Genomic DNA, 19,588 nt, shown 5'->3' on the forward strand with positions numbered 1-19,588 from the left:
CAACCACAGCCCACTGCATTTCACGGTAACTCCCATGGTAATCTCAATGCCACAGGAGTGGGATTGCAATCATTGTTATTTCACCAGGATTATATCACTCAGGTGACACCCTCCAGGTTCATCCATTTCCACAGATGGGATTCCTTCCTTTTAAACGGCTGTAAAATAATCCATTCTACACATGTACTCTAGTTGTAATGATTTTTAAAGTCACACACTGCCCAAATAGTTACAGAAGTATCCAAAACTCACTCTAACTTTCAGTTTGCCTAAATCAAATACAGTCACGTGCTTGTGAAGGCAAATGAAGCTAATGATTATGTTAACAGAAAGTAATTCACAAACGTTACCAAAATTTTCTAGTGACATGGTACTTGCTGGAAAAATCGTCCTTGGCAGCACTGAGGAAACCAGAGGAAGAACTGCTGTCTCCACACTCCAGGGTACAGAGCCAACTCTGAAAATTTAAGCAAAGATTTCTTTAGTTATGTGGTATAAAAACTTCAGCTAGGAATTAAAAACTACTACATTCTCCAAATTAGATTAGCAACGTTAAAATACAGTCCTTACTCTTTTTTGGCCCATTAACTAAACATATAAGTTCAAGGTTATTCATTACCCAAACATGGCTACAAACTGTTTGTACAGAAAACAAAACAACCTGTGTTAAAATGAAAGCAAACATTTCTCTTTTAAATAATGGAATATTTTACACAGATTTTGTCTTTTTTCCCAGGGCCTGGGGTGGCAGTTGGGGGCTGGGAGGATGGCTGAATGGTTCAGATCACGCGCTACTCTTTCAGTTCCCAGCACCCAGACTGTGTGGCTCACAACCGCCCCGCCTGTAACTCCAGATCCAGGAGACTGATGCCCACCCCAGGCTTCCAAATGCACTCACACAAATGTGCATATACTCACACATGAACATACACACTTAGACATAATGTATCTTCAAATCTAAAATAATTCAGTCTTTAAAAAAAGATTTTGTTTTAACTTTTTATTCTTTTCTGCTACTATAAAAAAAACAGCTTTGAGGTACAGTTGATGTAAAACTTAAATTCCTTTAAGTATACAATTTGATGACTTTTAAACAATAAACAGAGAGAGAGAGAGAGAGAGAGAGAGAGAGAGAGAGAGAGAGAGAGAACCTTTTCATTTCTCAATAAGCTTCCTCTCACTCACTCTCTTGAACCCTTCTCCCTCTATCAGGCCAACGAGTAAAGGAATCTTCATGCTACGTTTATGCTTGCAAAGTCCTTAAACTGAGAGTGATGTCTTTTCAGTTCTGAGGAATGGTGTGGAACAGGTAAAGTCCCCAGATTGTCTGCATTCAAGTCCAACCCACTTCTCAAGCACTTTTAAAATAAATTTAAGTCTCCTAACAAAAGACAGCTTCAGTCAGTATCAAATGGCATTCTAGAAGAAATAAGACTTGAAAAAGAATATATAACTTTTGTAAGTACAAAAACAGGCAGCTGTAAAAAAAAACAGTTGGACCTGTAAGTCCCTAAAGTCAGAAGTCTGTATTTATGTTCCACCATTCCTAAAGCACGAAAGCATTACACAGAACTCCGTCACAGTGACAGACACAATCTGTAACATATGGAACTCCATCACAGTGACAGACACAATCATCTGTCATATCAGAGACAAATACAAAGCTCAGGAACTCCTGTCAGTGCAGGCAGGAGCCTAACTCAGCAGTTAGTGTGTGTGGCATTGTACCAGCTTTGGGACTGTGAAAAGGAGACCCGACTATAGAAGTCCCGAAGGCAAGGGCGGAGCCAGCACTGACCACATTTACAATATGTCTGAAAGCAGACACACAGAACAGTGCTTCAGCAGGCAGCACACACGGAATATTTATTAGGCATTTACAACCCCGAGTTTAATTTGTACAGAAGCATAAGTGAAACCTATGTTTAAGAACTTTATGATATTTTTGTTTATATTACCTTCCATTCCCAGGTAATGTATTAGGAAACCATGACAACTCCAGTTCCTGTCGTTTCTGCCTAATCAATGCATTGATTTCATTGACTTCTATAGATTCTGTACTAAAAAAATAAATGTAAAGTTTCATTAGAATTCCCAAAATTATCAAGTTTAGAGGAAAAGGCTGAGTTATGACATGAGTAGTAATAGTTTCCACAACATAGATAAACACTTTCAAAATAAGCATATCCCTACCACAAGTAGAACTTTCACAATACAAAACTGTACACAGAACTGCTTAGAATTCTGTATGGAATGGCAGGACGGTGCTGCCTGTGAGTCTGCTAGATACAGAGCGTAGGCTGGTCTCAACCTTCCACCGTGTATAACTGATGAGGATGGCAGAAAGCCGTCAACGCCAGGGCAGAGTGGGCACTTGATCAAAGAGTTAGGAAGACAATCTTCAAGTCAGACACTAGTCCCACTGGTGAGAGAAATTCTTACTCAGGACAATCATGTCTGTTTTGGCCCAAAAGAAGAAAATAAAGATGGGCATGGTTATTTTGACCAAAACCAGATTTACCTCAGTTTTTCATAAAGGGAATCAGATATAATTGTTTCTTGAGTAGTCGGCCAAGCCCTAAAAATATTACAATTCTGCTCTACTGTGTTGGCTCAAGTAAGCCTGTGTGACTGTAAAACTCCAGTGTTTAAATCACACAAGTATACACCCACACCTACTGTCGATTTCTATCCGAAGATTACAAAATCGGCTCTAACAGCTGTTTTAATAGGTGCCACACTTATGATTTCACAGATGTGTTGTTTCCCCAGCATATATCAAAATTACACTCAACAATTTACTAACTTAGGCAAACATTGTAGAAATTCACAAAAATAACCAGTTCTCACTTTACTAGTACTGGTTTGTTTTCTAAAAGGAACAATAACAAAATGGGTTCTATCACTTTTATTGAGCCCAGCTTAAATTTCCACCAAAAGTCAATTGGGACTAAAACACAATGTGTAACAACTACAAACCAAGGATAGTAAGCACTAACCAGGAAACTCTGTAGGTGCGAGGTCCCCAACTGTGGCCGTCACATGAAGATACACTGGGCATGTCACTTCTCACACAAGAATCTGTACACTGATTCAATCTTTGAACCTAAAATATAAAGTTGTTAATGAAACCAGAAACAAAAATACTTAAAAGGATTTGTATGCACCTTAAGCACTAAATCATTAAATAATTACTAACAAAAAGTATTCCCTTATTTCAACAAACCTTGTTTGTCTTTACTGTAGCATTTTTCTTTCCACCCATTTTATTGTTTGAAAAGTTTCCTATAAACAAGCAAACAAAACAGAACCTGGTTACTTGCCTCAAATTTTAGTTCAGAAGTCTGGACACCTTTGACACTGATAAAGAAGGTCAAAGTGTCTACAAGTGTTGCATTTTTAATAATATTCACATTTAAAACTTTGCAAATGCTAGGTGCATCTTATTAGACCACAGACAAGAGGAAAATACACAGTTATAATAAACAGAACCTTTATACTCACAACATTATGTGTATGATTCAAATCAGTACTTTTTATCACCTTAAGCAAAAAGTGTGGCAGACAAGTCTTTAGTGCAATTAGCCTACCTATTACTTAGTTAAAAGCTCATCTCAAGCAGGAGCTTCCTTCCTAAGGGAGAGTGAGGTTGGGCCTGGCTGGTGGTCACCTTCAGCCACTGAGCCTTCAGAGCAGCAGCACCTCACCCTCAAACCTTACTGAGCATGAGGTGCTGACGGCCTGGCCTCTGCTGCAGTGACGCTGCCGTCCTACTGCTCATCGCCTTTTCTTTCCTTTTTCTTTTTGGTGAGTCTCATCGGGAAATTATTTCTGTGTAATTTCAAATTTGGTAATGTAAAGCATATATTCTTTCTGTTTAAAGATTTGTTTTATTATTTTTAAATACGTGCGGGTGGGGTATCTGTGTACAGGTGTACGTGTGTGAGTGCTGGTGCCCAGAGTTCAGAGGCATCAGATTCCCCATGACTGGAATTACACAGGCAGTGAGCTAAACGTTGGGAAATACCCCGAGGTCCTCAGAAAAAATAGTACACAGTCTTACTGCTGACCCATCTCTTCAGCCCTTTATAAAAGATAAAGTCTAAGAACACTTGATAGCTTACTAAGTTTTTGTTTACTACTAAGCCGTGTGTGTGTGTGTGTGTGTGTGTGTGTGTGTGTGTGTGTGTGTACAGCGTCTTCTAGCACTTATTCCCTTGAATCAGGATCACTCACTGACCATGAAGCCCAGCAGTCCAGATAGGCTGGCTAGGTTTCCCAGGACGACCTATCTCCTCTACCCCACACAGTCCAGCTAGGCTGGCTAGGTTTCCCAGGACGACCTATCTCCACCCCACACAGCCAGGAATACAAGCTTCACTGCTAGGAACTTACCTGGGTGCTGGACACTCGGGCTCAGGTTTCCATACTTGCACAGCAAGTGTCTGACCCGCTGAGCTATCTCCCCAGCCCATGAGGCCAAACAATGTACTTATGGTTCGTCGTACACTGTAGCTGACACAATCAGTGGTGTTCCCTAAGAGCTCTAGGAAGCATCTACACTGCAAATGGCAACTGCCGTCTCAGGTCTGCTTGCATCATAAAAGGTCTGCTCATCATCGCATCATGAAAAATCAAAAACAGACAAATGCACGCGGACAAGAGCAGACCTCTTTTCTGCTACTCAAGGCCACATGGTCTCCGTTTTCTATGTTACTACTGCTGGTTAAAGCACATTTTCTACTTAATAGTACAATAATTGCCATCAACACTAATGACATAACAAATATAATATGGATATAGGGGTCAAGGGAGCTGACTAAGATTCGGCACTGTGATGTATAACTGAAAGATGAAATAATGATTTTTTTTTTCAAGTCAGGGTTTTGCTGTGTAGCCATGGCTGTCGTTTCCTGGAACTTGCTCTGTAGAACAGGCTAGCCTAGAACTCAGAAATCTGCCTTCAGAGTACTAGGATTAAAGGAATATGCCACCACTCTCCCGCTGAAACAATGATTTTTAAGTTTCTTAAAAAGCCAGCAGCAAAAATTCTGAGTATCCAGCTGCAGCTTACCAATAACCATGTTTTGCTCAACCACATACAGAATTGCTGGACTGTAGTTACGTTGTATCTTTTATATCCCAAAGGCATTAAATTGTTAAGATTCATTCACTACTTAATGAATATATAGAGTTTACATAATGCTATGTGTTCGTTTAGAAGCCTTTGAGAACCTGTCATCAGACAAACAGCTTGGTAGAAAGAACTACTCATTCTCTACCTATGTTAAATACTGAGAATTCCAATAACACTCTCATTAAAGGATTCAACACTGGTTAATTTCTCTATATTGGAGCTGGAGAAATAGCTCAGTATTTTAAGGGCACTAGTTGTTCCTACAAAGAATAACTAGTTTGCAAAGGGCCAAGGTTTGGTTCTCACCACTCACATGGCAGCTCACCCAAAGCATGAGGCCGGGGAACCAGACTCTGACTAAACTTCAAGGGCACCAGACAAACCATGAGCGACAATAAACAGTATGAATCTAAAAAATTCTCCAAATTGTGATTTTCTAGAAATAATTTCACATACCCACTAATCTTTCTAAAATAATGTACATATTTTAAGAAAACAGTGCCATCTTTTATTCAATCTCTGCTTGTCAAAAAAAAGTAATGCAAAAAACACTGTTTCTTGAGTCAGGCAGTGGTAGCATAGGCCTTTAATTGCAGCCCTTGGGAGGTAGAAACAGGTGCATCCCTGAGTTTGAGGCTAGCCTGGTCTACAAAATGAGTTACAAAATGAGCCACAGCTACAAGCAGAAGTCTTATCTCAAACAAACAAACATAAAAACAAAAAACAAAGAAACCGAAGCAAAACAAAACTGTCTGTCTATACACCTCATCTCTATCTTTGGATACAACAGAAGCCTCTGAAGCTGTGAACTGACTCTCAATTGTTAACTCCAATTGTTTCCTCCCCATGAAAGGCTGAAGTTTCTGCTGAGGCGACTTTCAATCCCTCTTAGAAAAAACACATTCAAGCTTCTGTTTTAAGGTCATCTCTCCTGTGCTCTTCCTTTCCTGGTTCTCGGTGTGGCTTAAACAGGTGCTCAATCTGCGATGCCAAGGGGAAGCTTGGCTTGTCTTTAATTCAGAATTTCCCTGTTAGGGTACACAGTGTGAAGGTGTGTCTCTGCATATTCAACTGTTAGTTCTGTACCACAGAGAGCTAATGGCCCATCCCTAGTCTCATACTGTGTAAATACTCATTCTTCCTTCTCTTCCTAAAGCAATCTAGAGTTGTTTCTGATTGGCTTTCATACAGAGCTGATGGCCAATAGCTGGGAAGGAAGTGAGAGGCAGATCTTCAGGGTAGAGAGAGGGACTATGGGGTTAGAAATGTGTAGAGAGAATATCTGTGTCTGTATAGATGTAGCATCTATCAATAATAAATCTGGCAGCCTATGGCTTAGGTGGAAAATAGAAGATGGAACATCCAGGAGGAGAAAGAATTCTAGGATAGAGCTAGGCGTGGGAAGATCAGCCCAGGAGATGTGAGGAGATGGACATATGGCACCTGAGCACAGGCACCAGCCACATGGCAGAGCGTGGGTTATCTAAGTTATGGTCTAGTCATGACCAAAGTCTTTATAAATGTATTCTGTGTGTTGAGTATTTTGAGACCACGCAGCCGGAAAGATGAAGCTTTCCCAACTTCTAGACTGGGGAGCCAGTGAGCACAGGGTAACTGTACAGACGAGACAAAAGCAGAGGTAGACCTGGCCACGCAGCCGGACACAGTGCTGAATGGGTCAGGTTAGAGTAGTCAGGAGACTGCCCAATGGAAAGCCTAGGATTTAAAATATTAATAAGCCTCAGTGTCATTATCTACATCGCTGGCGGGTCCCAGCAGTCCCATTATAGCTCCCAAACACATTTCAGCAAACACTGACTCCAACATTATGACACCATCTTTCTATGGCCTAGGGCAGAGCTCAGTTCTCATCCAGACACTGGAGTTCCTGGGGTTCAGTCCCAAGCACTTCTAGGCAAGTGTAGGAAAAAATTCTTTTGTATAATATAAACTAAGATAATAAATACTGTGAGATTAATGCTCAACAGGCATTCAAAGCCTGACGAGTGCCAACAACAAATCTGTTATTAAACAGAGACAGCATTTCTTCAAGAGACGCCTGGAAGGCATTGGAATGGCTCAGGAGCTGGACAGGGCTCAGGGGTAAAGCGTCTGCTGGGCAAGCATAGGGACTTGAGTTTTATCCCTGGAGCCCCCAGAAACGAGTCCACAGTGGGTGACTGTGACCCCAGAGCCGAGGAGACAGAGACAGGAAGAGCCCAAGGGATTCGCAGCTGGCCAGCCTAACTGAGCCGATAATCGAGCTGCAGGTTTACTGAGAAATCCTGTCTCAAAACCTAAGGTCGAAAATGATTAAAGACACCCAACATCAACCTATAGCCTCCAATGCAAGGACAAATACACACACGCGCACCTCTGAACAATTAGTACAAAACCCTGCGTGCATTAGCAGTGATCCTCTCAGTATCAGAAACAAATAATCATGTGACTATCACTCTTGGTATCAATTATTATTTCTCATTCTATTATTAAATCAACAGCTTGGGAAGTTTTCTTTTGTGTGATTTACCCTTTTATTTTAAAGGTACTCTGACACACATGCTATCTCTCCCTTTTCCTCTCCCACCTCATGCCATACACATATACCCCCAAAAAGGAAAAGGGAGAAGCCTAAGAGGCTGTTCTTTTTAGACTGAATTTACTATAAACAAACACAAACCAAATTTCACCTTTAAAGACAAACAGGGACCATCCCTGAGATGATGCTCAGCCAATCTATGCAAAGAGTACAAACCCAAAGTGTCTGAGACTCATGGGCATTTCACCACCTCCCCTAGACACGGGGACCAGACTACAGTACAGGTTACCAAACACCAGGTCATCAGTAATGTTTTCTCTCACACACTTCCTTTCCTTCCTTCTCCCTTCAAGCTACAAAAAGAACAGGAAGCAGAAGAGATGACCTCTGTGAACGAAAACAGTGGAGCACATACGGTGCACTGTGGCGTACTGTGGCGCACTGTGGCGCACTGTGGCGCACTGTGGCGCACTGTGGCGCACTGTGGCGCACTGTGGCGCACTGTGGCGTACTGTGGTGTACTGTGGCGCACTGTGGCGCACTGTGGTATACTGTGGAGAGATCTAAGACGCTCCATTATCAGCTATTTTCAAAATCAGCATATTGCTAAAAAACATGGCATTAGCAGTGAATCACAACAGAAACAGAAAAGACACACAAGCAAGGTTACTTACTATACAACACCTTCAAGTCATCAGATCTCTCACATAACAGATCTTCTCTTACAGTGTTTCCTTTTCTGTAGATATGAATAAGTTTAAAGGATTACAAAACTAAAAATCTGTTCAGTTACTTTTAATCCACTGCCCCTCACAATGAAATATTCTCATATACTCAGATCAAATAGTAACACGCTAAACTAGGTTTTAATATGCAATGAATTCCATTATGTTAGTATTTAAACAATAATCTTGCTAACTTTCATGACTGGATACTGAGACATGCAGAATAGAAGTTATTACTTGTTTAAAGGAGCGACTGGAAATGTCTAGCAAAGTAAGGTAGGCGTAAGTGCCACCTGCCATTCATTTAACATTCTCCCCTCTAATGACTTCAACAGGAACTTTATATAGGCAAAAACATTGCTGTGTCCTTTCCTTAGGAGTGGGGAGGGCTAATCTCACCCCATATCCTACCTACCATGCTGCAGGAGATACCCACAACACCTTTTGCACTTACATATGGTCGCTCACACTGAATCCCACTGTAAAATTAATCACTCACCTCTTGTCGCTTTTGGAACTTTCATGATAAACGAGTTGTTTCTTAAAAGACTCCTCATTTTCCTTGTCGTCTAATTCTCTCGACCGTCTTTTTACCTGAATCTGTAAGAAAAGCAAAACTACCATTAAGTAAGGACACCAACATTACAAATAGCTTTTCAATTCTCCCTTGCAATTACAAAATTAAAGAAAGAAAAAACCTGTCACACTAGAGTGCAGTCACTTCCTGACACTATCGTATACACCTTTAATCACAGCACTTGGGAGACTCAAAAAAATAAATCAAGAATTCAAGACCAGCCTAGGCAGAAGACCATTATCTTTATAATTTTATAAGGATGGTTGGAAAATAGTTTATCTTCCAGAGAATCTATTTTTGAGTTTTATTATATTAGCACCTAAGTAATTGTCCAATATATGACAATTTGCATGGGTAAGAAAGACATCAGCAAACACAACAGGCAGACCCTTTTGTTTATATGCACCTGCTCACATCCAAGTATGAGTGTGCTTGTGTAGGCCAGAGGAAGACTTCCAGGGTGTTTCCTCAGGCACCATTCACATTCTTGTTTGCCCTGGAAGCAGTAACTACGTAAGCTATGCTACTGGTCAGTGAGACCCAGGGCAGGATCCCAAGTACACACTTTCATTCCAGTTGCTCTTTCAACACAGGGAGGAACTCAAGAGCTCATGCTTCTATAGCAAACACTTCACTGCGCTGGGCCCTACCCTCTCTCTAACAGTTTTTATGTGCACTGCAATGCTGTGTGTAGTTCATATCAGGACTCACAGGAAAAAAAAAAGAAAAAAGAAAAAAAAAATCAAAACAAGTTAGAAATGCCTAAACTGAAAACTAATCCTAAAACAGTTGCTTTCCTATATGCAAGTTGTCAAACTGCAGTCAATTCCTCCCTTAGAGGTATCACATGCACGCACACGAGTTCCCTGTCATTTTTCTTAAGCTATTTATCATTTATTTTCATAGACTTGTTAAACACATCTTACTTACCACTGTCCTATCTTCCTCTTTTCCTCATGAACTCAGCAATGTTTCTATTTATTTTCTTTTTAACAAGCAAAAATATCAACAATAAAATATTAACCATTTGTAAGGGCCAGAGAGCAGGATGTGTGCTATGAGACCAAATCTCCTAGAAATGTCAGAAGCTTACCCATCAGCAAGGCTGCTTAAACAAGACCTGAGCAATGATGACACCATCAAACATTCTCACATGGAAATAAAGAACTACAGCCACCTAAGAGATGGTATTCCCTAGGGAACCGTCCCCTAGTTGGTTATCCAATACCCTGGGGTCAGCCCTGAAATCACACACACAAGTAACACAAAGACTGAGCAGACTCTAATTACATATTTAGGTGCACACACACACACGCACACACACACACTCACTCACACACCTATCTATATAACAACAATCAAAGAAAAAGAGGCCAGAGGCCATAAATTTGAGAGCTAGCAAGACAGGAGGAATACCTGGGAGAGTGGGAAGGAGGAAAGAGTAAAATGATCTAGTTATAGTTTTTTTTGTTTTTGTTTTTGTTTTTCTTTTTCTTTTTCTTTTTTCTTTTTTTCGGAGCTGGGGACCGAACCCAGGGCCTTGCGCTTGCTGGGCAAGCGCTCTACCACTGAGCTAAATCCCCAACCCGATCTAGTTATAGTTTAATCTGAACAACTAAAAATGTTTTTAGCTATAATCATGATTCATACCAAACAATATCAATGCCACATAAGAACAAAGATGTCAATTTATGTTCAATTTCATTTCTCTCATCTCCAAATTATGTTTTTCATAACAGTAGTTTATTAAAACTTAATAATCAGTGGAATAGAATTGAAGATCCAGAAATGAATCCAAAGTTGCTTAATCTTTGACAAAGGAGTTAAAACCACCCAGTGGAAGCAAGACAGCATTTTCAAAAAATGGTGCTGGATCAACTGCCGTTGGTACATAGAAGAATGCAAATTGATCCACTCTTATCACCTTGTACAAAGCTCGACTCCAAGTGGATCAAGGACCTACACATAAAACCAGATACACTAAAACTAAGAGAAAGTGGGGAAGAATCTCAAACACATGGGGATAGTGGAAAACTTCCTGAACAGAACACCAATAGCTTATACTCTAAGATAAGAATCCACAAAAGGGACCTCATAGAATTGTACAGCTTCTGTAAGGCAAGGGACACTGTCATTAGGACAAAATGGCAACCAACAGATTGGGAAAAGATCTTTATCAATTCTACATTCGATAGAGGGCTAATATCTAATATATACAAAGAACTCAAGAAGTTAGACTGCAGGGAGACAAATAACCCTTTTAAAAAATGGGGTACAGAGCTAAACAAAGAATTCTCAGCTGAGGAACATGGAATGGCTGATAAGTACCTAAAGAAATGTTCAACATCCTCAGTCATCAGAGAAATGCAAATCAAAACAACCCTGAGATTCCACCTCACACCAGTCAGAATGGCTAAGATCAAAAACTCAGATGACAGCAGATGCTGGCAAGGATGTGGAGAAAGAGGAACACTCCTCCATTGTTGGTGGGATTGCAGACTGGTACAACCACTGTGGAAATCAGTCTGGTGGTTCCTCAGAAAATTGGACATTGAACTACCTGAGGACCCAGCTATACCTCTCCTGGGCATATACCCAAAAGATGCTCCAAAATATAACAAAGACACGTGCTCCACTATGTTCATAGCAGCTAAAGCTAACATAGGAAGAAGCTGGAAAGAACCCAGATGTCCTTCAACAGAGGAAAGGATACAGAAAATGTGGTACATCTACACAATGGAGTACTACTCAGCTATTAAAAACGATGACTTCATGAAATTCATAGGCAAATGGATGGAACTAGAAAGTATCATCCTGAGTGAGGTAACCCAGTCACAAAAGAACACAAATGGTATGCACTCACTGATAAGTGGATATTAGCCCAAAAGCTCGGACTACCCAAGACACAATTTACAGACAACATGAAGCTAAAGAAAAAGGAAGACAAATATGTGGATGCTTCAGTGGGGAACAAAATACTCACAGGAGGAAATATGGAGATAAAGAGTGGAGCAGAGACTAAAGGAAAGACATCCAGAGACTGCCACATCTGGGGATCCATCTCACATGCAGTCACCAAACCCAGTCACTACTGGGGATGCCAAGAAGTGCATGCTGACAAGAGGTCCTGAGAGGCTCTGCCAGAGCATGACAAATACAGAGGCGGATGCTTGTAGCCAACCACTGAACTGAGAACAGGATCCCCAATGCAGGAGTTAGAGAAAGGACGGAGGTAACTAAGGGGGTTTGCAACTCCATGGGAAGAACAAAAATATCAATCAACAAATGTTCCCAGAGCTCCCAGGGACTAAACCACCAACCAAAGAGTGTATACACATGGAGAGACCCATGGCTCCAATTGCAAATGTAGCAGAGGATGGCCTTGTCAGGCATCAATGGGAGGAGAGGCCCTTGGTCCTGTGAAGGCTCAATGACCCCAGTGTAGGGGAACGCCAGGGTGGGAGGAGTGGGTGCTTGGGTGGGTGAGGAAGCATCCTCATGGAGGCTGGGGATGGGGAGATGGGGTGGGGGCTTTCCGGAGGGGAAACCAGGAAAGCCGTTAACATTTGAAATGTAAATAAAGAAAATATCCAATAAAAGAAAAGGAAAAAGAAGACTTATTTATTATGTATACATAATACTGCCTGCATGTACACCTGCATACCAGAAGAGGGCACCAGATCTCATTATAGATGACAGTGAGTCACCATGTGGTTGCTGGGAATTGAACTCAGGACCTCTGAAGAGCAGCCAGTGCTCTTAACCTCTAAGCCGTCTCTCCAGCCCCATAAAAACAGTTTTTAGATATTTGGAGCTTAAGTTTTATGGAAGTTTATCTTTGAATCCAGTACCTCAATTAAAACATTTTTTGATGAAAAAAATGTATTCAAAGTGTTATCCAACCAAGATGTTTTGAAATACAAGAAACAATCATGCTGATGCTTTGGAAATGAAAGCATTTCCATATATATATTATATATATATTTATATACATAATATATATTATATAAATATATATATAAAAAATATATATAAATAAAATACACACACACACACACACACACACACACACACACGACTTCTTTCAAAGCCATTAATCTACCTGCACAATACTAGGTGACCACTACGGTACAGCCGCTTCAGAAGGCATAGGAAAGCAGTCCAGGACTAGTTACCGGCACTAAAGCTGTGAACTTGCTATGTTCAAGAGAAATGATGCCACACATTAAACCTAAAGGTGAACAACTTCTAAAATTACACAGCTAGAAATCTATCAAAGCAAAGCAGCTGCAGTTAATATCATGAAGTCATAAACTCAAAATGAAATCAAAGGCTTACCTTAGCACAACCTTCAAATGCACGGAGTTCAAACACTGCCTGAAAGGGTTTCCGATCGATTGGACAAGAAGCCAGTATCTGAGAAATGATAACAAGTGTGTCTTTAGATGAGATCACAATTAAACTACACTACATACAGTCATAATTCCCCACTCTCATAGAAATAAATTTTTCTAAGTTCAAAATGAAGGAGAGGAAATACTCTGACTGTACCATACCACAAAGCAAAAGGCACCTTAAGTCTGCTTCATTCTTTCTAAGGTTTACCAACTAACTAAGTACAGTGAACATGAGAAGTAAAATACCCACTCCTGAGACCCATGAGGACATGCTGCTCCAGGGAGAACTACAGTTAGAACCAAGGCTGAGCCTCACACCTACTGCTCTGTCAAGCACAGCTGGCTGTGACAGCATTAAGAGAGGGCCTGCAGGGGTTGGGGATTTAGTTCAGTGGTAGAGCGCTTGCCTAGCAACCGCAAGGGCCTGGGTTCAGTCCCCGGCTCCAAAAAAAAGAAAAAAAAAAAAAAAAAAGAGAGGGCCTGCAGCAATGAACAAGCCACCTGGGCATTTTAGTACTCTGAGGTAGCATTACTGACAAACTCATTATTTTGACTAAACAGCTGGGTTGGCAGTGAAAATGTTATTTAAAATAGGAAGCATTCACCCAGCCTCCATGAGCCTAAGTAACAGCCCAGAGCTAAGCACACACACACACACACACGTTTGCAGCTACCTCATATACACATGTCCTTTTAATACTACACTTCATATGTTGATTTCCATGCTATTTTTTCTTATAAATTAATGATCATGCATTTGTCCACAGTAACTTTCCTTAACAGTATGCCGTGTCACAATAGCTAGTTTTCATCCTCTTTAAAAGATACATAGGGCTGAGCACATTTTATTTTTAAGAACATATTCAAGTTTCTTTTTATCCATCTATACTCTTTACCTAATTTTTATTAGGTTTCTGGTTTTTTTTTTCAAATTGAATTATGTGTTCTTTATTTTGTAGGGAAATCTGTCCTTCAATTACTTTACAATTGTAAATCAACCTAATTTTGGTCTATGTCCCTGTGCTTTCAAAGACTTTATATGCACCAACTGTAATTCTATATTAAGTGTATGCACAAGGTATTTGTATGTTAACATAATTTAAGAAAGACTTTTCTACTAGAATAGGAGGAAAGACTACAATTTAATGACATCATTAATCCTTATAGTTGCACATGTTAAAAAAAAAGAATACTAGTAACTTAATAGCAATCATCTGAAAGATCAAAAATAAATTTTGGAATGTAGGTAATTCACTTTATACTATTCCTTACAGGGAAATGTTGTCATTTATGCCCATATTTAAATAAGCATATAGAACAGAGTATGTGTAGCCCCTAATCATCTAACACATTTCTACAAAACTCAAGGAATTCTTAAAAACAAGCGGAAAGGGGCTGGGGATTTAGCTCAGTGGTAGAGCGCTTACCTAGGAAGCGCAAGGCCCTGGGTTCGGTCCCCAGCTCCGAAAAAAAAAAAGAACCAAAAAAAAAAAAAAAAAAAAAAAAAAAACAAGCGGAAATATAAACTGAGTTATTTCTACAACTGGAGTAGGATATATAAATGTTTACTGTTGGTCGATAGGCTCCGAATGAAAAGGTTTACCACCCGGAAGAGACGATGAGGGTCAGCACAATACATCAGTCCTGACAGGACAATACCTAAATGTACTTCCAAATTCTCAGGATTTAGGATGCTATAAATTTGCTAGCAAAAATGTTTTAAAAGTAGCAAAAACAAAATACTTTACATCTTACTCACAATGCATTTCAAACAGCAATTTTAATTTAATGAACTAGATGTACTAACAATGAAACTGCTTGTTGGCAAAAACTATAAAATTTCTTAGAGGTTACATTCTTACAGTTATATTGAAAATATCTAAAAAACTTTCCATTTTTCCAAAGTTTTCAAATATATTTATTTACATTTTAAAAGTAATTTTCCAAAGATTAAACAGTTAATAAATGAAAATAAGGTTTTCCTAAAACGCACTGTCTCTTTTGTCCAAACTCTGGCACTGTTAAATAAACTCTCTGTGCTTCATATAGTAATCTGTGAAAATAGGAATAAGAACTTTAAAGTTAATTTCTGGTAACTATTAGCAATTCTTAGAGGAACATGTGGTAATATACTATATAAGTTCCTATATAAGATCCAGTTTAACTACACTGACAAAAACCTACGTCAACAAAAGGACAATCTACAACATGATATATGAAACATTAAGTCCTTAGATGATTTACTTTGTTGGTCTACCTATAATAAATTTATAACCCAAAGAAATAGATGTACCAAAATAGCTGGTAGCTAAAATTATCAGTTTCATCGTGTTTCTTTTAAATTTCCTCTTGACATCAACTAGCCATCATTCCTTTCTTTGTAATTTTTTTTCTTTTTTCTTTTTTTCGGAGCTGGGGACCGAACCCAGGGCCTTGCGCTTGCTAGGCAAGGGCTCTACCACTGAGCTAAGTCCCCAACCCCTTCTTTGTAATTTTTAAAGTACCAAGATTTTAACCTGAACCATTCATGCTTTGACATGTTCCAAACATGGGTTCTGGGCAGGATCTCCTCCATCTTTTATCCCACCATGACTACCTGGCTTGGATCTGACTTGGCTCAGTGAGTAAGGATCCACTACTCTAACAAAACCATTCCATCAAACAAAGTAAACCAGGGCGAAGTTGGCAATATGAGGAACTCTATTATGTGTTATGACCTAGACACACTGTACAGCTCTCGTAAAGGTGACTGAATTAACATTAGAAAATCATCTAATTACCTTTACCCCAATCTTAGCAAATGGGAAAAAATACCCCAAAATTACATTATCTTCTCCGGGTATGAAGTTTAGGTAAAGAAATAAACCCAGAAAAGTAGATAAAATGCCTTTGCTGGGGCTAAGAAACAATGTTGCCCATATGTAATCTTAAAAACATATATTATAAAAGAGTATTTCAGAGAGGAAACAGAAGTCTATTATTTATTCTCTATTTTCATAGTATACATAAAGTAATTGCAGAAGTCAATGGAAAACTCAAAACATGAATTGAAAATTAAGAAACTATTTTCCTTAAGGTACCCTGTATGCATCCAAGTGCATTAATATACACAGATATCGACCCACACATCATGTAATACCTGCACTACCAGAAAAATTTACAAATGGTTCTTTGCTTTGAAATGGCTTCGATTGGCTATTTTAAGGCATTTACAGGATCCTCATGCCTACACTTAGCAGATAGTGAGACAATCCCAAGGTACTTTGGTCTTCAAAATAGCGTTTTCAAAGTAAAGTTTGTTTGGCTATAAATACTGACTGCATTTTTAAGCTGCAAAGTTTTAAGAGCTCCTATTTAAAGCCAATGTAGAGAAATTTTAATATTTTAAATGAGTTTAATTTTAAAGATCAAACTTTTTTATATGTAAGAATTTTAATGTTCATCATTTGATTACTTATACAACAAATATACCATTATTCACCTGTTTAATGTGACCTAAGTAATTTTTAAAATATCTAATTAGTCCCATAATCAAAGTATCTAAGAACACATTCAGCTTTATGATACAACTACAAAGTTAACAGAACTTGCTCACTGTTTACGTATAACGTATATTAAAGACAGAGCCCATATCTTACAGCAAATGCTCTGTACTACTGGTATATAAGGAGATTTTGATAGAAAAAAAAAAAAAAAAAGATCTTTCCTAATGATTTCAGTAAAACATACCCTAGTATTCTGAAGCGTTGTAAATTCCCAGTTCAGACAAACTCATATTTAAATGTAAGAACAGGAAACCTTCCTTATTTGAGAATTCAGGATTCTTGGTTTCTAATATTTCTTGCTTCCTGATGCTGCTCTATCCTCAATCACAAAGGCTGCCTATAGATAGCCCTCCTAGAGAGAGAGAAGCAAGTGTTAAAGGAAGTGTTTAAAACTAAGTCTCAACATCTATGCTTACAGGTAAGCTTTCCTGTTCACAGGTACCCACACCGCCTATCTCGGCCACTAAGAGATAAAGCATATTACGTACAAAATTACAGTTCAAAGTCGAAGGTGAGTTAGAGGCCGGGGCTTACAGTAAAACTGCTGAGCACTATCATCCCTCCCTCAGTGAGAGTCCAACAGCCAGCCACGGTCTCCAAAGGGTCAGCAGGCGTCAAGTCACATGTTCCCTACCACATTCAAACATTCATTCCACACAGCCTTTGCCAATGCACATTTGGTTCTTTACAGCAGCTCTCAAATGCACGTCCATAGTTAACAGCTGTCAGTGATAAAATTAAGACAAAGAATATATTCAGTATACCCACTCAAAAGGAGTTTGTTCACATTTCCCAAGATATATTGTAACACTAGGGTAGACTTACACTTTCTCTTAATGTCTTCTGACATCTAATGTCTAAGACTTTTTTCCTAGTATACAAACGCAAAATTCAGGAAACTGCCTGTATAAATCATTTTAAATATTCTGACATTTACAACTGGCCTACATAGAAATATATATATAATTTACCTGATGGGTGAAGGGCTATTAGATGAAGACTCTCACAAGTATTCTTACATTCTTTAGATAACAAATGTCGACTGCTCTGAGATGCTGACCTTTGCTGTTAAATCCATCAAAAAACACTCTTGCACCTGCCTGTACTCAGCACTGCCCTCCAGGAACTCTGGGTCCCCTTGTGAGCATCTTCATATCTAGTCTCAGGAGACTGCCTCTGCTAACATCCATCTGACTCCACTCTCAGACTGAAGCTGTCAGCATTCCATGCGTATAGAGGAAGTTCAATCACTTCTTCATGGAGGGAAACTAATCACATTTCTAAAATACTTAAAAGAAATATGTAAGAAGAACTGGGACTGGAGAGATGACTCAGAGGTTGAGAGCACAGACTCCTCTTCTAGAGGTCCTGAGTTCAATTCCCAGCAACCACACTGTGACTCAGAATCATCTGTAATGGGGTCCGGAGCCTCCTCTGGCCTACAGGTGTTTATACAGGCAGAATACTGCACATAATAAATAAACCTTTAAAAAAATAAAGGGAAGGACCTCAGTAGTTACCAGGACTATACTAGTTACACGACCACCAACACTGCATGTCCTTGTGACGCAGCACGTTAGAGCATGTGCGCACTCAACACTTGACGTCTTAGTTTAATCCTCAGCTCCAAAAATATAGTAAGAACTATTAAATCCTTTAAATATGGAATGCATCTAAGTTCTCAAACCATAACTCTCTAAACACCAAACTTTTAACTATCTTCTGTTGACTGTGCCAAGGCAAAACCTTATCCTCATATTCAGTATGTACAGGTGAGATACTCTGTCTGTAGGATCATAAATGTGACCAGCTGTCATTATTTCTACCGATGCATCGGACTTTTCTAGCTTTCATGCACATGAACAAGAGAGTATGTCTGTACACCATGTCAGTGCTGAAGCCCCCAGAAGTCAGAAAGTCATGTCAGATGCCAGGGAACGGGAATTATAGACTATTGTGAGCCATTGTGTGGATGCTGGGAATTGAACCAGGTCCTCTATAACAATAGCCAATGTTCATAATTGCTGAGCCATATTTCCAGCTCAGAATGCAGTATGTGAGATAAAGAAATCCTTTAGGTAGGGTGGTGACATTAGCACACTGCCTCTAGCATACTTGGCAGTACACAAAGGCCTTTTCTCAATTTCAATATTCTTAGCTCCAATAGAAATGTCACCAGGGCATTCGTGCCACTTACATTTTTGTTAAATATCCTATTCCTCTTTCTCCCCCAGTTCTCTTATTTAAGACAGAACCTTGGTATACAGACCTAGCTAGCCTGGTACTTGCTATGTAGCCCAGGCTGCCTACCCTCTAAGATCCTCCTGTCTCAGCTTCACAAGGTCTGAGACTGCAGGTGTACTGTCGGCTTTTCGGAACTCTATCTATTCTGGCTATACTTTTAGGCTAAGAGCTTGCCACCTGTGAACCTTGTGACTGACAGCATGATAGGAGACTCAGTGTGTTCTATGCACCTATGGTGGGCATTAGGCTCTGGAGCCATCAACACTGGTACAGGGAACATCGAGCTGAAGTCTCTTCCCTAGGAAAGCGGATTCTACAGCACCTGACAACCAGACGGCCATTTACTTTAACACTTCAAGTCTGCTTATTTGATCAAATAACCACAGAAACAAGACCTTAGAGCATGGAAAAAGTCAAACTCATT

At 39.6% G+C, this 19,588-nt stretch overlaps 1 protein-coding gene across 4 annotated transcripts in view; it reads right to left on the reverse strand.

The window, feature by feature from the left end:
• The window catches only part of Scaf11 (SR-related CTD-associated factor 11), a 52,416-nt gene that overhangs the window by 9,619 nt on the left and 23,209 nt on the right, over positions 1 to 19,588 (reverse strand). For 3 of the 4 annotated variants that reach the window (NM_001271170.2, XM_087556914.1, XM_087556913.1), the window contains 7 exon segments: positions 351 to 457; positions 1,959 to 2,060; positions 3,000 to 3,106; positions 3,227 to 3,285; positions 8,351 to 8,415; positions 8,901 to 9,001; positions 13,317 to 13,394. In NM_001271170.2, the coding sequence (NP_001258099.1) occupies positions 351 to 457; positions 1,959 to 2,060; positions 3,000 to 3,106; positions 3,227 to 3,285; positions 8,351 to 8,415; positions 8,901 to 9,001; positions 13,317 to 13,394 (619 nt within the window). 4 annotated transcript variants of the gene reach the window in all.

Source organism: Rattus norvegicus, chromosome 7, assembly GCF_021556685.1.
Source record: "Rattus norvegicus strain SHRSP/BbbUtx chromosome 7, alternate assembly SHRSP_T2T, whole genome shotgun sequence".
Lineage (NCBI taxonomy): Eukaryota > Metazoa > Chordata > Mammalia > Rodentia > Muridae > Rattus > Rattus norvegicus.